Source organism: Colius striatus, chromosome 3 (assembly GCF_028858725.1).
Source record: "Colius striatus isolate bColStr4 chromosome 3, bColStr4.1.hap1, whole genome shotgun sequence".
NCBI lineage: Eukaryota > Metazoa > Chordata > Aves > Coliiformes > Coliidae > Colius > Colius striatus.
Genome location: NC_084761.1, coordinates 37,894,477 through 37,913,722, shown reverse-complemented (window position 1 = coordinate 37,913,722; position 19,246 = coordinate 37,894,477). Strand labels below are relative to the sequence as shown.

The window sequence follows — 19,246 nt, the reverse complement described above, 5'->3', positions numbered from 1 at the left end:
AATAATTGATGTGAGCTAACTTAATTTCTGTGAAAAAGTTGCTGTGAAGTTGTTGGTTTTTCTCATTTTTGTTTAGGTTGTTCCTGTGGTGATCCCTGTGATAGAACAGAAAAGACAACTGATGCTTACAGGCCAAAGGTAAATATTCCTCTGTTGTGCCTACTATCCTTAATCAGAGAAAATTATCTACTTTACACACATTTTCAACATGAAAATTAATTAAACAATTCATTAAGTAAAGTATGCAACACTATTATCAGTTGATGCGAATAAGCAGTTCATAATAAATATGCATGTTTTTTAATTAATTTTCTGATTCTTTGGGACTGCTTCCCTGAAAGACAAATGTCCAAGATTATGATCCAGAAAGCTCTTGTTTGAACAGTTTCTGCAGATATTTACATGTTACATTTACTAGATGGTTTTCTTTCCCTTTTTGCCTCCTTGTTTTCTTCTGAGAAATGGTGTGTTATGGAAATAAAGGTATTGAAGCCTACATACGTTTTGTAGAGGTCATAATAGCATTAAATAGTACTATGTATTCTCTTGTAGTAGTTGCTTCCTCATCACCATATGGGTGTTTTTTTAATTGCTTTAATTTTTTTTTATTTACTCTTTTTATGTGAAACTTCCAACACACTTAAAAGCTTGCCCACCCAGCCATCTTGGATGAGAATACGATATGAATAGGAAGGTTTATTTGTTGCTAAGTAGAGTGATGATTTTTTTAAGGGTTTCTTGCTGCTTCAACAAGCTGACAGACTCTTTAAGGGTCAACTTGTGCTGTTGTTCACTTTCTTAGGTAAATGGCAATGGCATCTTAGCACCTTCTCAAGCAGATACAGAAAACAATATCCATCACACAAAAGGACTAATGAATCTCTCAGGATCTGGAGATGCACCTTCCCTTGGCTTCATCAATCAGATGTCAGATTTTTCTAAATGCAGTTACAAATCAGGTAAGAGGAATTGAGATGGGGACAACATTATTCAGTTTTAGTGTACAAGAGTATCGAGGCATTGTCAAAGAGGCTGAAGTAAGTCAATGTTGGGCTGTCAGTTTTAGAAGATTGTCTCTGAGCTGTATGCTCTGCTTTAGAGGAATTAGTTAATATTGGAAGTAGATTTCAGGAAATTGGATTCTGTGTTAAAGATGAATGAGGAAGAGCCATGATAACAGCTATAAATAATGCCATGGTGTCTGTCTTTTTATTTTTTTTCCTCCTGAAAGATCTGATAATATTAAAACTTACTGTTTTATACTATTTCTCTTTAGAAACGGAGGTTCCAGATGATGAGTACTATGATGAAGATGATCACAATGAAGTTGTCCAGTATCTATTGGATGTTGTAGATGAGGAAGCCCAGAACCTCTTAAATCATAATAATGCAACTTCAGAGGCTCAGAGGCTGCATCTCAAGAAGTCTGCATCAGAAGAGCACCTAGCAGGTAACAAGAGCCATTGCAAAGCATATCATTAACAGCAAAATATTCTTGAAACAAGGTGCTAAGGAAGCAACTGATTTGGCAAGAGGGAGGGTTGATATTGAATTTTTGTGTGAACAGAAAGTTTCTCAAGTAGAATGTAGACAAATGGTTTCTGGTTCCAGTGAATTTCAGATGCAATTTAAGTCATGTTCTGGTTTAGTAAATCTGGGTTTGGCTTTAAGTAACGTCAGAAAACAAATCCAAATCTGGAATTGTCTCCTGAGTGGAATTCATGTTGTTTATATACCTGATTCTGCAGCTACAGTCATGTAGAAATGCTTAAGTGTTTCAACATTTCATTGATTGGAGATTCTACAGCTTGGAAATGTGTTGAGGTCTCAAAACCAAACAAATTGCTGTCCTGCTTTCTCTCTTTCAGAAGGAGCAGGTTTTTTCAGTACTTGTTTCTGTCTGTACACCTTTCTCTTCCTTCATTATATCTCCTCAGCTCCAGTCATTAACTGAAATTTAGTGTAGATAAGATTTGTAGTTCATTTATGATGTCATGCCATGTATGTACACTCCAAAAGTTCAGGCAAGGTGCTTGGTAGATTACTGTAGAGGTTCCTTCTAGAACTCCATATACCTTCCAAAACTGTAGTTTTTTTCAGCTCTTTTGCTTATCTTCAAGTTCATTTGGTCATTGTCATTGGTCAGTGAGGTTCTGGATCACTGTTCAGTGGAGCTCCACTACTTCCAGATTCTTGTAGCTAGAATCTGACCTTTGCTACTAAAGATAAATCCAGAAAATATGTCAACAGGGAACTGCTGTAGCAGACAGATGGAAGTAATTTTATCTTGCACGTTTTAATTAGGTCTTGTCTTAGAGCTACTGCTGGTCTCAATGTAACCAAATTGGAGGAACATGGGAGTCTGACAACTTGCTAGCACTAGCTTGTCCATTATGCTGCGGCACAGAGATTCTGTTAGCTCTGCAAACAACTTCACATGTAATGGCAGCTGTTGCAGTTTAAAAAGAAAGAAGCCTAAAGTCTCGTTATCCTACACAGTAAGACCTGTTTTCCAACACACAGTTAGGAAAGGGACTTAAAAGATGTTTCTTAGTTATTCTGGTATCTGTTTTCCCTGTGTAGGTGTAACAGGGTTCACATCTATGAAAAGGTGAACTCTGGGCAGCTTTTGATGTGTTTATGTTTAAACTCCTGTTTTTCCCATTCCAGTAGAGATGAATGGAAAGCTGACAGAAGATAAGTCTGAAGACACAGACTGTGATGGTTCATCTTTACCAGAAGATTTTTCAGAGGTGGGATGGCAAGAACCTGGCAGATATTAGTCTACTGATTTTATTTTCTCAGATGTTCTTTCAATTTAGTATTTTCCTTATTGGCATAGAACTTGTGGAAATAACTTTACATGCCTATTAAATGAAAACATCTTTGTCAATATTCCTTCAGGCATTCGATGCAGAAGATTTTCCAAAGAAGGGAAGCAATTGTGATGAATACTTTGTAGACTTCATTGTTCAAAATGCAAATTTGAGATTTCTTTTCCTCCTATTTTTTGCTAGGAGATGTTCATTAACTTGAATAATTTCTGTATGTGGTTTACCCTACATTATTGCATGTCTTCTTGTCTCACATTTCAAATTGGCAGAACTCTGTCTGACCAGCACTTCCTGGCTGTTGCAGCTTTCTATCCAGTTAGTAGAGCTGAGAGTCAAATCAGGAATCTAGCTCTGTGTCCACATGCTCTAGGAGATCCACAAGTAAAATTTTCTGAGCACGGCTGTGGAAACTTGTAAGCAAGCATAATAAGTATAAATTTCTTCGTAGAATTTTTTGAAAGGAGTATCAAAATGCCTCATCTGTTGAGTAAAGCGTATGTGATAGTACTTGTCATTTAGAGATAAAGCCCTGTTCAGTTCTATATAAGACTGGTGGCTTGACAGGAGGCAGAAGTTTTCACTATCAGACTTACCTCATTAAGGGTTTTTAAGTACTATAAACAAAAAAAGTCAACTAGAGAAAATGTAGATGATTCTACTGCTGCTGTCAGTCAGGAATAGTTTTAAGAGAGCTTTTTGGCCTGCTAGAGTAGAGCCTCTTTCCAAGTGCTGAGTGTTCTCATCCTGTTATTCTGAGTTAATGAGATGTCTAAAAGAGGAAAATCTTTTATTATATGCTGCTTTGAACTTAGCGCCCTTCAGAAATAGTCCATGTAATTGTTAGTTGTTTAAAGTTTACAGTGGATAAATGCTATAACTTTGACGTATTTTAAAATATTTCTTCCACTAGCCAACACATTTAAATGATTGTGAAGATTATTGTGAAATAAAAGCTATGCCAGAAAGGTAAGATTTCTTTTCTAGTGTTGCTTGAAACACTAGAAACTCTGAAGGGGGATATATTATAATGAGAGGGGAAAAAAAACAACCCAATGTCTTGTTCACTTGCTCTCTGCTTTATTCTTGTCATTTAAAAGGTTATTTACCTGAATACTAGTCAGCTTGATGCAGTTTACTATGCCCTACTTTTATTTATTTTTTTATATGTGCTTATTACAAATAACTGGGCTGTGTTCAGATGGCTCCAAATAAATTTAGTTTGGATTGTACTAACAGCACTTGCTCGCAAAGAAAACATTCAAACAATGCTGTCTTCAATTTGGATCTTTACAAGCTTCATTAATGTTACTATTTCTGGTTTTAGAGTACAGAAACTAAGCCATATAGTTCTAATGATCCATCTGTTCCCATTTGAGTGCTTGGGGCTTTTTTTTTTCTTTTTTACATGGAAAACTAAGGATATACCTGGCCAAGTTGCTGGCTGTCACTTTGTGCCACCTTGAATTTTGAACATTCCCAAGACCATTTTTCTTTGTGAAATAATGTTAGTCTAAATGAAAGTTCAGTCAAAGTGTATATACTACTTTTTATGTTTTTATTAAGTTTCTGAGAAGCTTTGGGTTGAGACTTAATTGTCACAAGCAGCAACATTGTGACCTAAAATATTTAATATGTTTATCACTATCTTACACAAAGCTACAGAGCTTGCAATTGGGAATAGGTATTCTGGTGTATAGATAGTGAGTTATATGAGTGGTACAAATGTGCTATTGGATGTTATTTGACTGTTTAGCCTTTGAAAAGTAATAATTGCAGTGATAATTATTGGTAGATTGATGTCTTCCTGTATCTTTTTCCACTGTTACCTTCTTTAAATGCCCGCAAAGGATTTAAAACAGGCAAAAAAAATAATTGATTTGTTGAGATTACTGCTATGGATCCAGTCCAGAAGTACTTATAACTATAAATTACTTTCTGGCAATTTTTTTATTAGATTGCAGATGTGTTGATTATTTCTAGGTGTCTCTTCTTAATTCTATACCTTGTCTTTCTATAGATCTCCTCCACAACTGCCCTCAAGCCAAGCAGATGAAGTTGAGATCATGTCGGAAAGTGATAAACTGCCCATTGAATCAATCAGCCAGGAACGTGTAAATGAAGGCAAGAACTTTAACAAATAATCAGTGGAAAACACAGGATCACATGAAATAGACAAAATCTGAGAAGGGAATCTTAAAATGTCCTGTATGTGTTTTGAGGGTGTAATGACAGGTATAATGGGAAATCTTAACAGCTGAGCAACCCACAGGAAAGGGTCAATTACAGCTTCATGTAATGAATGTGTGAGAATAAATAGGAACAACCACTGGCAATGTTGCACCTGTAGTTGTAGTAGAGTTGAAACCAGCTGAGATACTTTCTTCCATAGTATCTGACAAAAGCTGTAACAATATCCATGTTTGACCATGACTAGATCGTTGTATTATGTACTTGACATACCAGGTACTCCATGCTCAAATTAGGCAGTATTCTTTTTCTTTATCTCACTTCTCATTTTTACACTGCTGCTCAAAACAGCAGAGTGGAACACTACTCAGTTTGGTGCTTATGGCAGAATCTAGTCTTTACTTTTTGAGATAGCATTAGAAATTTCAGTTCCTAAATCATGCTGCCTTTTGTCATCATTTATTAAAAGAAAAAAAGATAATCCATTTAAACCTTTAGACTAAGATAGTAGATTTAAGACACAATTGTGATAGCAGAGATTCTTGGTTTATTAGTTTTGTGCTCCAGGGAAATGGGAGGCCTTACAAAAGTAAGCTTTTGATTCCTGATTTTGCATTATACTGGCTTTGTTAATTTGGTTTTGCCTGTCAACCTGAGAGAACCATTTGTGTATTCCCTTTGTTGTTTGCAAGCACACTAGAGACTAGTAGTAGGGTGGTAAACAGCAACAGGAAATCCAACATTACACTACAGTTTACATTTCTGTAGTTTTAGGTATTCATTTGTTTTCATTTATATGGATCAGTCTTGTTCTGCTACATTTACTTTTAGTGACAAACAAAGAGATTTCTGCACTCCCTACTGTGAATGTACTCCCTGGAGGCAAGTACTCAGGAGACAGACTGAAGTCAGTGATTAGGATGGTGCGGGGATTGCTGGAACAGGGAGTTCCTTCTAAAGAGATTGAAGTGAGTAACTAATTGTCCTTTAAAGCCTTTTTTTTTCTAGTATTAAAATTAGAAGTAGAATGGCTGGTTCATACTGACATAAATACAACAGTTCTTTAATTTGCAGCTCTAAAGGGATGAAAAGACTTCCTTTGCCAAACAATTCTCTCCCTTCCCCCCACTAGCTGCTGAAAGACAAGATTAGCTTGAAGCCAGAATTCGTTTCAAAAGGGTGTAATTCTTACTTCCAATAAATTACCAAGTGAATCTTATGTTAACAAGCACAGACAAGGTGAACAGAGAAATCTAGCTGCAGAATGTGAAACTAGCCTTTTCAGAGTCTAAAGTCAACCAGGTTACACATCTCTTTTTTGGGAGAAAGTGATAAAATATTTACTGGGTAATAGTGGGGGTTTTTTACATTTTGTTTCATTTTATTAGCTATAATTGATTTCACATAACTGCATTACAGTTTTTTTCAACAATGCTGTCTGTTAAAAGCTTTTGTTACACAGCTGTTTTTAACACTTGTCAGCACTCAGTGCTTTCAATTCACATGTAATTGTTTCTTTGCAGAACCTGCAGGAGTTAAAACCTTTGGATCAGTGTTTGATTGGACAAGCAAAGGAGAATAGGAAGAAGAACAGATATAAAAACATACTTCCTTGTAAGTCCTAACTAATCTGAAATTCACTGTTGATGTTTTGTCACCACCTGCATGGTTAGATGAATTGGATCAGAGCGCCACTCATTTTCTACACATGTGAAACACACATTTATAGAGCAGTTTAAGATTGATCAACAATAGATTACTGCAGGAGGTAGCAATTGATGTTCAGATTGTTTACTTGTTTCAGCAGATCCTATGTCATTAATGATATATATATGGACCCAAACAAGATTTTTTTCAGTTTTACCAATGTAAAACTGGAAAAGTTGACATGTATACTATTGTCAGTAAATTTCCTGCAACAAAATTGTTTGTTAGGTGGGAGATGTGTGGAGAAGTGAGAACTTAAAAAGGTTGGTTCTGAGTGAGAAACATAGAACCTCAGTTTCAAAGATGCTGCAGTTCAAATCACGTATCCTGGCTGTCTGCTGGTTTAGATTTCTTCCCTAGCCATCTTTTTCTTCATTCAAAGAGAAGTACTGACTAGTTCTAAACGAAGTATTGTAGTCATTTAATTTTTTTACAATAAGATCTGGAAGCATCTGTGGAGATAAGTGCCATGTGAGTGCACAAGACTCAGCATCTCTGTTACCTGAAGGCCTGATTGTGTGCCATCCTAACATGGAGATATTTTTGTTGTGGGGAGTTGCAGATGATACCACTAGAGTACCTCTTGGGATTGAAGGTGCATACATCAATGCCAGCTTCATTCGCATGCCGGTGGGGAATGAAGAGTTCGTGTACATTGCCTGCCAAGGACCACTCCCTACTACTGTAGCAGATTTCTGGCAGATGGTTTGGGAGCAAAACTGTACTGTGATTGCCATGATGACTCAGGAGGTTGAAGGAGAAAAGATAAAATGCCAGCGATACTGGCCAGATGTACTCAATAAAACCACCATGATAAATGATAGACTACGACTTGCACTTTTAAGACTTCAGCAGCTGAAGGGCTTTATAATTAGAGTGCTGGAGCTGGAAGACCTTCAGGTAAGTGAATACAATTCTGTAAGCTGCAGATTTTTTTCTGAGTGTTGGCATTTTTGTCCTCATTTTTTTGTCTTGTCTGCTTTCAGTCATAGTGCCTATGTAAAGAGGTAACCTAGGGCTTCTCCTCTTTGCCTATTAGTGGGCAAGTCTTCCTTGTTGCAGCTTGGTGCTGCTTTCTGACCTTTATAGCAGAAGGCTGTTAGGCCAGGAGATGATTTCATTATACTGATGAGAGTCTAAATTTTTGCCAAGGAAACGTATCTAGGGATATCAAATTCACTAATAATTCCATCTTGCTGGTTCATTCCTCTGATCAGCTCAATCTGCACAGTGAACCTTATACCATTCTATTACTTGCTAGTTATTTTCAGTTTGGCTTATTGTTTCTCATTTTATTGAATTACAGAACACCTTAATTGGGCAAATCTCTCACAATGAAAGGCTGAGGGAGCTGGTGCTCTTTAGCTTGGAGAAAAGGAGTCTGAGGGTTGACCTCATTAATGTTTACAAATATGTAAAGGGCAGGTGTCAGGAGGATGGAGCCAGACTGTTCTCAGTTATGGCCGATTATAGGACAAGAGACAATAGGTATGAGCTGGAACATAAGAGGTTCCAAAGAAACATAAGGAAGAATTTCTTCACTGTGAGGGTGACAGAGCACTGGAACAGGCCGCCCAGATGGGTTGTGGTGTCTCCTTCTCCATTCAAAACCCACCTGGATGAGTTCCTGTGTGACCTGCACTAGGTGGCCCTGCTCTGGCAGGGAGGTTGGACTAGGTGTTCTTTCGAGGTCCCTTAACATTCTGTGATTCTGAGACTTTGGGAACTTACCTTTTGTCTTTTTATTCTTCCCATGTGTTACATTTTGTTGTTTTTAAAATGCAGACAGGTGAAGTACGGCACATTTCTCACCTGAACTTCATCGCCTGGCCTGACCATGACACCCCTTCTCAACCAGATGACCTGCTTACTTTTATCTCCTACATGCGACGTGTCCACAAGTCAGGACCCATCATAACTCACTGCAGTGCAGGCATTGGACGATCGGGGACCCTTATTTGTATAGATGTTGTTCTAGGCTTAATCAGCAGAGACCTTGATGTGAGTACCCGAGAGGATGGGCTAAGCTGTGACTTGCAGGAAAGTTTTTTCATGTCGATTTATTCAGTCATTTAAAGAATATGTCGTGCTTTTGAGAGTAGCATCCTGGCCATGTCTTAATGTAAGGTAAATGAGGGTGTAAAACAGTGGTACCTGTGAAATGTTTCTTTGTTGATGATGGCAAGAGGGAAGAGTTCTAACATCTGCTGGTTCTTGGATTAGCTCAGGAATCTTGTAAAGTGTCCTGTTTGTTGACACCTCAGCAATCCAACATTATTTGGTGCCGCTTGAGATGTTCTAGGATATGTTGCAAGGATATCTCCTACCTTAGCAGACTTCTGGCATATGGCTTGGGAACCAGCAGTGTGTTGCCATGATGACTTGGGCAATTGAAAGGAAAAGTTAAAGTGCCTGCCTTACCTGGCTGGGTGTATTAAGCGGAACTACCATGTTCAATGGCATTAGGGCTGAGAGTTGTGGCACTTGATCCAAGAACTGTTGGAGTGCTGCTAAAAGCAAGCCAGAGTATCTGTTTAGGCAACTAAATCAAAAACTCAGGGTGCAAACATCTCAGATGAAGATGAGGGTATGTAAATTAATTTTTCCAGGCACAGTCGAGGATCTGCTTTCCAGAGTGCTCCACAGGAGGGTGCTAGCTCCCCTGTGTTTTATGTCCTTCAGTGTCCTGGTGTAGCAAGTCTTTTTGTGAATTTGTAGAGATGAGCTGTGTCATGCTTAGCTCCATGAGGTTTCTAAGTACTCGCTAAATGTATAGAACTTTATAGACCAAGGGAAATAAAAAGCATTTTGTTAGACTGGGCCAAGGGGTTCTGTTTTCTGTACACTCAGCTGAGTAGGAGTAAGAAAGAGAGCTTGTGCACAGAGAAAGAAAAGAAGAGGAGGAGGGTGTCTGATGGAGGAGGGCCACATGCGTATTGCCCAGAGATAGCACATGCCAGTTACGTACCGGACATGCATAGGCTATACTGATTTATTTTGCTACTAAATGTTCAGTGTACCTAATTCATTCCTTGGTTTGGTGCTGAGGCTGTTTCTTTTATATGTACTTAAGTTTGTCTGCAAACATTTAACTTGCTGGTTTTTTTGGTAGTTTGATATCTCAGACCTGGTGCGCACGATGCGTCTGCAGAGACATGGGATGGTTCAGACAGAGGTGAGTCTGGCTTCCCTGGGTACAGGCTAAAGGAAGGACACTGGAATTAAAATTCTCTTGTGACAGGAAACTTTGTGATGGCACACAATGTTTGTCTTTGGGCACTCTGGCACGATATTTGTGTTGTGAGAATTGAATCAGATGTGTGTCAGTATGTATTTAACAGTTATAAATACATGCAGTTTTGAACAGGCTGCACTGTTTTGATCTGTGGTTTAAAATTAATTAAAAAACGAAGTGGGAAGATTCATTTTCAAAAGCATGTGTTGTAGAGGAAATTAGCTGAGCTTTTTTGGCTGAAGATGGATTATAAACTGAAGGCCTAGCTGTAGCTGCTATGAATCACTGATACTACAGAGATGTCTTGAAATCGTCTTTGGAGAGATACTACCACAGAAGTTAAATGAATGTTTTAGGAATAGTCTAGATCTAGAGCTTCATTAACTTTTCCTTAGAGGTGGACATCACAAGGTCTTGTTAAAATCTGCAGTTTTCCTTTGAATGTGAAGGAACTGTGAAATCATAGTTAAAAGAAAAAAAAAGAACCATAAAAAAAGCCTGAAACCAAACTACAAAACTAACAGCTTCACCCCACACTCCAAAGCATGTATTAGCCCCCTGTATCACTGAGATGAAGATACAAAGTTACACTGTCATCTGAGTTTTGGATTATTTTATATTGATGAAAGACCTTGAAATTCACTTGTCTTCATTTCTACTTATGTAAAGGATTTATTTTCCTTGAAATGGATTTGGTATGAAAGAGTATAAATGTCCCATTATAAAAGCATATCTTTAGCAGCAGGGGAGTGCCTGTGTTTATTTTACTGTAGAAGTACTTTTGAAAGCACGTGCTGTGTGCCTGTGAAGTGAAGGTGAGAGTGAATTGCTTGGGTGGTGCAAGCACTTTTCTTTTATTCTGTGATTTCCTTTCACTTGCAGGATCAGTACATTTTCTGCTATCAAGTTGTCCTTTATGTCCTGAATCATCTCCAACATGAAGAACAACAGAAAAGGAAATAAAGTACTGAAGCAGAATTGCTTTTAAAATAAGCAAACAAGAAGGTCAAAAGGCTTTCACATGTTTGCTTTATTCTGCCAATAGTTTTCCAGTCCCTTTTTTCAGTTACTGTTAAATATCTTTTCTATAAAAAGTCTCTCCATCATTCCAAATAAGGTATGTAGTTATAAGGAAAAAGGACAGCTCATATAATACCACTAAAGTCTTCAGCCCAATGAACATCTGTGAGATTCTTTGTACAACAGTAAATAATATTTAATGAAGCTTCTTTTTTTACAGCTTCCTTAATATGTGATAAAATACTGAAATGAAAATATTTTAATTCTTAAAAGAAATGAAGAAGAAAATAGTAATACTTCCTGCAGTTCTGCAACTGATTTGGGGTATTTGTTTCTTACAAGGTGTGGGAGTGGGAAGAATGAAGCAGTATTTTTATCCTGACAAACTTTATTACCAAGACATTTTACTACTCTGTTTTAAAAGCTTGTTTGTGGCACGGAATTTTTGACCTTTTAGTACAGTCACAGCTATTTTCTAGAGGTTGTCTTAAAGTCAGCATTTAAGCTTTAAGAGTTGCCTATTAGCGTAAGGATAGTAGTGAATGTTTACTGTAAGCATCACAGTTAATATTGTTTACTTCATAGAATTTCATGTATATATTTATATACTTTTACAAAAAAAGCTGAATTATCAGGTGTCTAGCCTTTTACCTGATTAGGCATCTCCACTCTGTAAATAAAAAATATACCTAAAGTACACTTATCAGTGGCTCTGGTTATTTTTGTGTCCTTCTGACTGACTTTTCTTGGCCTTACATGGCATATTTCATTGTGGTTGCTGCGCTTCTTCAGAAATTTGCAACAAAAGGGCTGTGCACATTGTAAGTGTTAAGTGTCCTTCTGTTCTTAAGTATCTGTTGGAAAAAAAAATGCAGAACTGTAGGTTCCTTTCTGGAGAGTTTCCACACTACAGGGAAAGGAAGAAGATATTTTTCTTCCCTCTGTGTTTTTCAGCATACTTGGCTATTTAGATCAGTATCACATCTTTCTGGATGTGTTTGCCTTTGAATGGTATAGAAGTGATCTGACAACAATTTAATCAACTCTGCTTAAAGCAACCAGGTTTCAGGTTGGAGGAAGGATATCAGGTTTGAAGTGACTCAGTAGTTTAGTGATACTGTATACAGTCAAAACTGTTCTGAGAGGTAATCTTCATGCTGTATAAGGACCTTGGGTGATGAGTAATTGCTATCAGCCAGCACAGGGGACCATTGGAGGGTTTGGACAATATTCCTATCCTAGCAGTACATACCAGATCTGGAGTTTGTGACTTGTGCTGTTATAAGGGTATAAAAGCAGTAATTTGACAGTGTTCTTCATTGCAGTGGTGGAAACTGCTAGACCACTCTCTATCATCTTCAGTAAATCGTGGAGAACAGGAGAGGTGCCTGAGGACTGGAGGACAGCAAATGTCACTCCAGTCTTCAAAAAGGGTAAGAAGGAGAGGAGCCAGGTAACTACAGATTGGTCAGCTTCACCTCCATCTCTGGAAAGGTGATGGAACAACTTATCCTGGGCGCTGTCTCCAGGCATTTAAAGGACAAGAGGATCATTGGGAGCAGTCAACATGACTTTACCAAAGGGAAGTCATGTTTGACCAACCCGATAACCTTTTATGAAGATGTAACCAGGTGGATAGATGGTGGTAGTGCAGGGGATGTGGTTTCTCTTGATTTCAGTAAAGCATTTGTCACCATCTCCCACATCATCATCACAGAAAAACTGAGAAAGTGTGGGCTGGATGGTCAGGTAGTGAGGTGGATTGTTAACTGGTTGAAGGGAAGAAGGCAGAGAGTGGTGATCAATGAGGCAGGGTCTAGTTGGAGTCCTGTATCTAGTGTAGTCCCTCAAGGGTCGGTGCTGGGACCAGTGCTATTCAATATATTCATTAATGACCTTGATGAGGGAACAGAGGGCACTGGCAGCAAGTTTGCTGCCAATGCTAAACTGGGGGGAGTGGCTGACACACCAGAAGGCTGTGCTGTCATTCAGTGAGACCTGGACAGGCTGGAGGGTTGGGCAGGGAGAAATCTAATGAAATTCAGCAAGGGCAAGTGTAGAATCTTGCATCTGGGAAAGAATAACCCCATGTACCAGTATAGACTGGGGAATGAACTCTTAGAGAGCAGTGTAGGGGAAAGGGACCTGAGGGTCCTGGTGGACAGCAGGACAAGCATGACCCAGCAACATGGCCTCGTGGCCAGGAAGGGGAAGATGACTATGTGTTGTGGTTTTGCCCAGCCAGCTACAGCTCTGTGACTATGGAGTCCCTCCCATAGGACATGGTTTCCTCCTCACTACCCCTGGCACGAGGTCTTTAACAAAGTGCAAACAAATCTGTGCTTCACCAGTCCTCTCGATAGGATGCAGGGGAGTCTCCACTCCAGCACACTTCCTTGTCTCTTCCCTCACTGATCTTGGGGTCCGCATGGTCTGGAAGAGTCTCTCTCCCAACTCCTTGCACCACCACCAGCCAGAAAAGAAGGAAAGACAGAACAAGAAGTAACAGGAAGAACCCTCCTGGCTATTAAAAAGTGATCATCAAGGCGCCTAATTGGCTCAGCTCCAGAAGAGGGTCTAGCTCAGAGCTGGGGACAGTTTGAGCAACTTCTTACAGGAGCCCTTTACCAGAAATGGCTCCACACAAACCCATGACACCATGATCCAGCAATGTGCCCTTGTGGCCAAGAAGGCCAATGGCATCCTGGGGTGTATTAGAAGGGGTGTGGCCAGTAGGTCAAGAGAGATTCTCCTCACCTTTGTGAGATGACATCTGGAATATTGTGTCCAGTTCTGGGCCCCTCAGTTCAAGAAGGACAGGGAGCTGCTGGAGAGAGTTCAGCTCAGGGCCACCAAAATGATGGAGTGGAGCATCTACCTTGTAATGAAAGGCAGAGAGAGCTGGGGCTCTTCAGTTTGGAGAAGAGGAGACTGAGGGGTTTTCTCATTAATGTTTACAAATACAGGATGGAGCCAGGCTTTTCTCAATGGTGTCCAATGGTAGGACAAGGGGCAATGGGTATAAGCTGGAACATAAGAGGTTCCAAGGAAACATAAGGAAGAATTTCGTCACTGTGAGAGTGATGGAGCACTGCAACAGGCTGCCCAGATGGGTTGTTGAGTCATCTGCTCTGGAGACATTCAAAACTCACCTGGATGAGTTCCTACTCTAGGTGGTGTAGGCACAAATGTGGCTTGGACCAGCCAGCTTCAATAATGATGGTAGGGACAAGTTAATGCAGCTGGCAAGCTACTTCCAATTATCAGAAACAAGTGCTGCAAGTTCATCAGTTGGGCCCTGGGTGATCACATGGGCAGAAGCAGCATATAAGGAGGTAGCTAGCAAAGGAAGGGTGGCTTTGAGTCAACTCTGGTGGTTGTACTGTGTTGCCTGTGTATGTCTCTGCATCTTTGAATGAATATTGCTTGCACCACAACATTTGGTGACTCTGACATGATCAGCCAAATTTGTTGGATTAAGAACTCTCAGCAGAAAAGCACCTGGATTCCTGTCTGAAAAGGCAAGTGACCCGATTAAACCAGTATAATGGGAAAGATGATGAGCAAAGAGGAAAATCCTATTGACACCCTCCAGCATATTCTTGCTGAGAAAGGATTCAATTATGAAAGAGAGGATTTGTTAAGACTTGTAAGATGGGGACAGGAAGTAGGTTTCTTTGTTTCCCCCCAAGAAGTATATGAAAAGGGACATTGCGAAAATCTAGGAGACACCTTGAATAATGCTATTGGCCTGTGTAAACTGATATCATCCATTCTACAATAGCTAGAAGCTGAGTGTGCTACAGCTGTTGCTGTGAACACAGAAAATTCTATACCATCTGCGTTCCCAGTAGATGCTAAAAGGTTCTTTGGAGGTGGTGACTTTATAGTGTCATCAGCTCCACCTCTAGAAGAAAATGCTAAGAGACTCTTCAGAAGGGATAATGTCATAATACCCTCAGCTCCACCTCTAGAGGAGGAGAGCATGGATGTGAGCCCACTCCCCCCAGAACCCCCTAGAGCACCGTTTCAGGAGCTGAATGCACACATTGTTTCTGTTCCCCTCCCACCCACCCTTCATCATCCTGCCCCATCCCGCCCCATCCCATCCTGCTGCCATGCCTGAAGGAGTACCTGGCAGAGAACAAAAGGTACACTTTGCCCACAATATTACGGATCTGCCATTGCTCCTGAGCTCATCAACCCCTGAGTGTATTCCTCTACCATCATCACCCCCAACATCTAGTGAAGGGAAAGATCAACAAAGACATTTGTTACAGGAAGAACTAATAAGGCACGGAGAAGATATGAAACAGACTTTCGCCCCTTTGGAGGAACTGATCAAAAAGCCAAAAGCGACAGCTAATCAACTGTTGAAACAGATTAACAAATTAACTAAACCAGAGATTAAAGTTTCACCCCCACAGGTGCTCAGAGACCCCTGGCCAGATGACTATGATCCGGCTAAGAAATGGAGAGGCCTCATATGTGATGCAGTAATTGAAGGAGAATTTATTCCACAAGCCTTTCCAGTAATAACAGCACATAAAAAACGATAATGGGCACCTTTGGATTGGAAGTTGGTAAGGGAAGGCCAGAAAGCTGTGATGCAATATGGCTTGACCAACCCATATGTTCAAACTTTATTGGATCATATTTTCACCAGCGGATTAATGACTCCATTTGACTGCCAGAAGCTAGCAGAAACCTTCCTGAAGCCCACTCAGGTATTACTATGGGAGTCTGAATGGGAAAAAAGAGTCGATGAGGCAATAGTAGAAAATATGGACTTACAAAAGGGAGATCCATGGCAAGCCATCACAGTGGATATGATGTTGGGAAAAGGGTTGTTCACTGACCCTCAGGTACAAGCCTGACTCCATGAAGCTATTTTACAACAAACACAGACACTGTCTCGTCAAGCGTTTAAGATTTTCCCTGACATGTAAGTGCCAGTTCCCTCATACACAACCATTATACAGAAACCCAGTGAGCTTTTTATGACCTTTTTAGACCGTCTAAGAGCAGCTCTGGATCATATACCAAACATGGCAGCTGAAGTAAAAGCGGAAATGGGATTACACTTAGCAGTTGCTAACACTAACCATGATTGCAAAAAGATCCTGCAGGCTCTCCTGTTGATCCTGTAGGATCATCAGCACATTTAGCTGAAGCAATGGCAACAGCATTGAAACCATTAGTTCAACAGCACAAAGGAAATCGGAGGCCAAAATGCTTTAACTGCGGAAAAATAGGACAAGTTGTCATGGTTTAGGCCCATCGTGGAACAAAGACCACCATTAGCCTCGAGTACCGAAGAGGCTGAGAATTGCCAAAGGGCAGGGAGAGCTTAATTGCTGCTTAAGGTTCAGGACAAAACAGACCAGGCTACTCGGCTTGGGGAAGAAAACAGAAAATAATTTAATGCAACATCAACTAAAATATACTCCCAAAACCCAAAACATAACCAAGATAAAACAACACAGAGTAATACAACAATGAAGAGTCTAACCAGCCTTTTTAAGAACACCTTCTTGCCACACCTCCCCTCTTCCCGGGCTCAGAGCCCTGATCCCGGGGTTTTTACCTCGTGCCCCCCTTGAACGGTTCGGGGCGTGGGGGGGTTGGCGGCAGGGAGTGGGGGTTTCAGTCAGTCTATTCCCGATAGCTTCTGCCGTTTGTCCCTCCTCAGGACAGGTAGGCTCCGCACCTATCCTCCCTGCGAGTCCGTGGGGTAACTCACACGCATGGCAGACCTGCACGGGCTGCTCCGACGCGCACTTATTCCAAAGGCTGCAGCTCCTCTCTGCCTCTCGTGTGGGGCTGCTCTGCGGCGTGCAGGCTCTCCAGCACGGCCTGGGCCATGGCCGTCTCCCCACACAGTCCCTCGCCCGTCCGGGCTCACTCACATGGAGCTGCTGGTAACTCTCGGTCCTGCCATGGATCTCCATAGGTTGCAGGGGCACAGCTTGCATTCTCGCCACGGCTTGCAGAGGAGTCTCTGGTCTATTGCTTCTCCTTCCTTCCTCCTTCTCTGGCTGAAGGGTCCGTGTGGTCGCCCCCATCTTGTATCACTCTTGCACCTCCTGCCAGCACTTCAAATTCCCGTCCCCTAAATAGTGATGGCAGAGGCGCCAGATTGGCCCAGCCGGGCCGGAGGTGGGTCTGAACCCAGGAGCCGGGGGAGGGTCCGCAAACTCTTTACTAGGTCTTTGCTGCAACCCACTCCCCCTGTTACTAAGCAAAAGCTGCTCCTTGCTAAACCAGAACATGTGAAAAATCAATGTTAGTCCAGACCATTGGTATGGACAAACAGCTCCATCAGATCATCGGGGTCCAACAGCAGATTTAATGGCAATTGTTACAGATGTGGCAAGTTTGGACACAGAGCCACTGAGTGCCATTCTCAAGTGGCCAGATACGTAACGCCTAAGGGAAACGGGCTAATGAGCGCAAAAAGGGCGAGTGCGATGACACAAAAACACCCTTCAACACCAATGGCTGCCTGGACGGCCTCAGATCAGCCACTGCAGGAAGTGCAGGAGTGGATGTGGAAACAGCAGTAGATGTAACCATCCCATCCACAATTCAGAGGTAACGGTTATCTCATCCAATGCTCATGGACCCCTTGGCAATAGTTTAAGTGCTCTGCTTTTAGGACAGTCATCGACCTCTCAACAGGGTATTTTTGTGCTCCCCGGTATTATTGATGCAGATTATGAAGGAAACATTGGAATAATGGTTAAAGTTTGGCAGCCACCGGTTTATATACCTAAAGGAACTAAAATAGCTCAATTAGTTCCTTTCAGGGCTAAAGTTCCATTTGCAGGTAGTCATAAGCGTCAAGATGGTGGTTTTGGATCCACTGGAGTACCTGAGGTAAGACTGGCAATGCCACTTTTGCAGTCAAAGCCCACTCAGACGGTTGTATTCCAACATCCAAATGGTGAACACATGGTTGGGTACAATACGTTACTGGATATGGGAGCACATGTTACCATTGTGCCATTATCCTATTGGCCAAAAAGCTGGCCTTTAGAGAATTTAGACACCCCTGTTGTGGGAGTAGGAGGAACACAGATGACAAAAATTAGCAGAGACCTGATTTTGGTATGGATACAGGGCGAAGAGAATAGATGTGTGCAAATTAGACCCTATGTAATGAACACTTTGGTTTGGCTTTTAGGTAGAGACGCCTTAAGCCAAATGGGCTTTCGTTTGTCAAATGAAAATTTTTAATGGCGGCCATTGATGGGTGACCAATCCTGAAGTTAACCTGGCTCACAGAGAAACCAGTTTGGATTGATCAATGGCCGCTGAGCAAAGAAAAGCTCACCCAGATTCATGAATTAGTAAATGAACAATTAGAAAAAGGTCATATTAAGCCATCCACTAGTCCATGGTATACACCAGTTTTTACTATCCCTAAAAAATCAGGGAAATGGAGGCTGTTACACGATTTAAGAGCTGTTAATGAAGTGATGCAGAATATGGGTGCTTTACAGCCAGGATTACCCTCTCCTGCAATGCTTCCAAAAGAGTGGCCCCTGTTGGTGATTGACCTAAAGGACTGTTTTTTCCCAATTCCCCTACATGAGGGTGACAGTGAGAAGTTTGCTTTTACAATACCATATATTAAAAAACAAGAGCCAGCAAAACTATATCAGTGGACTGTTTTACCTCAGGGAATGAAGAACTCACCAACTATTTGTCAAACATATGTTGCCTGGGCGCTGACACCTCTGCACAAAAAATACCCTCATGTTTTATTTTATGATTACATGGATGATATCCTGATTGCAGGAAAAGACCTGGACCAGCATCGCATTCTACAAGAAGTGAAGTGACAGTTGGGCATCTCCGGGTTAGTGATCACACCAGAGAAGGTACAAATGCACGCCTCTTGGAAATGTTTAGGTAGTATTGTCACTAGTGCACTCATTTATCCTCAAAAGGTGGCAATTAAAACAGAAATTGCTAATTGAACAGACATTCAAAAGCTAATAGGTGATGTCCAATGGGTACGAACCATATGTGGTATCACGGATGAGAATCTTGTGCTACTAATGCTTTTGTTAAAAGGCTCAGTAGAGGCTGACAGTGCACGAAAACTGTCTCAGCAGCAAATACAAGCAATAGAAAAAATAGGAAACAAGATAGTCAATAACTACAGTCATTGATATGATCCTGACTTGTCAATTAACATTGCTGTAATAAGTCAAAACCAGCATGTAATGGCAGTCTTGATGCAATGGGATTCAGT

At 40.9% G+C, this 19,246-nt stretch overlaps 1 protein-coding gene across 6 annotated transcripts in view; it reads left to right on the top strand.

The window, feature by feature from the left end:
- The window catches only part of PTPN13 (protein tyrosine phosphatase non-receptor type 13), a 133,423-nt gene extending 121,772 nt beyond the window's left edge, over nucleotides 1-11,651 (top strand). For 5 of the 6 annotated variants that reach the window (XM_061992965.1, XM_061992969.1, XM_061992967.1 and 2 more), the window contains 12 exons: nucleotides 77-138; nucleotides 803-959; nucleotides 1,277-1,450; nucleotides 2,671-2,753; nucleotides 3,745-3,800; nucleotides 4,852-4,955; nucleotides 5,853-5,989; nucleotides 6,545-6,635; nucleotides 7,291-7,628; nucleotides 8,514-8,729; nucleotides 9,841-9,903; nucleotides 10,846-11,651. In XM_061992965.1, coding sequence (XP_061848949.1) covers nucleotides 77-138; nucleotides 803-959; nucleotides 1,277-1,450; nucleotides 2,671-2,753; nucleotides 3,745-3,800; nucleotides 4,852-4,955; nucleotides 5,853-5,989; nucleotides 6,545-6,635; nucleotides 7,291-7,628; nucleotides 8,514-8,729; nucleotides 9,841-9,903; nucleotides 10,846-10,926 — 1,562 coding nt within the window. In that variant the 3' untranslated portion in view covers nucleotides 10,927-11,651. The remainder of the gene's footprint in view (nucleotides 1-76; nucleotides 139-802; nucleotides 960-1,276; nucleotides 1,451-2,670; nucleotides 2,754-3,744; nucleotides 3,801-4,851; nucleotides 4,956-5,852; nucleotides 5,990-6,544; nucleotides 6,636-7,290; nucleotides 7,629-8,513; nucleotides 8,730-9,840; nucleotides 9,904-10,845) is intronic. The other variant, XM_061992964.1, reaches the window with a different exon arrangement.
- Nucleotides 11,652-19,246: the final 7,595 nt, after the last annotated feature.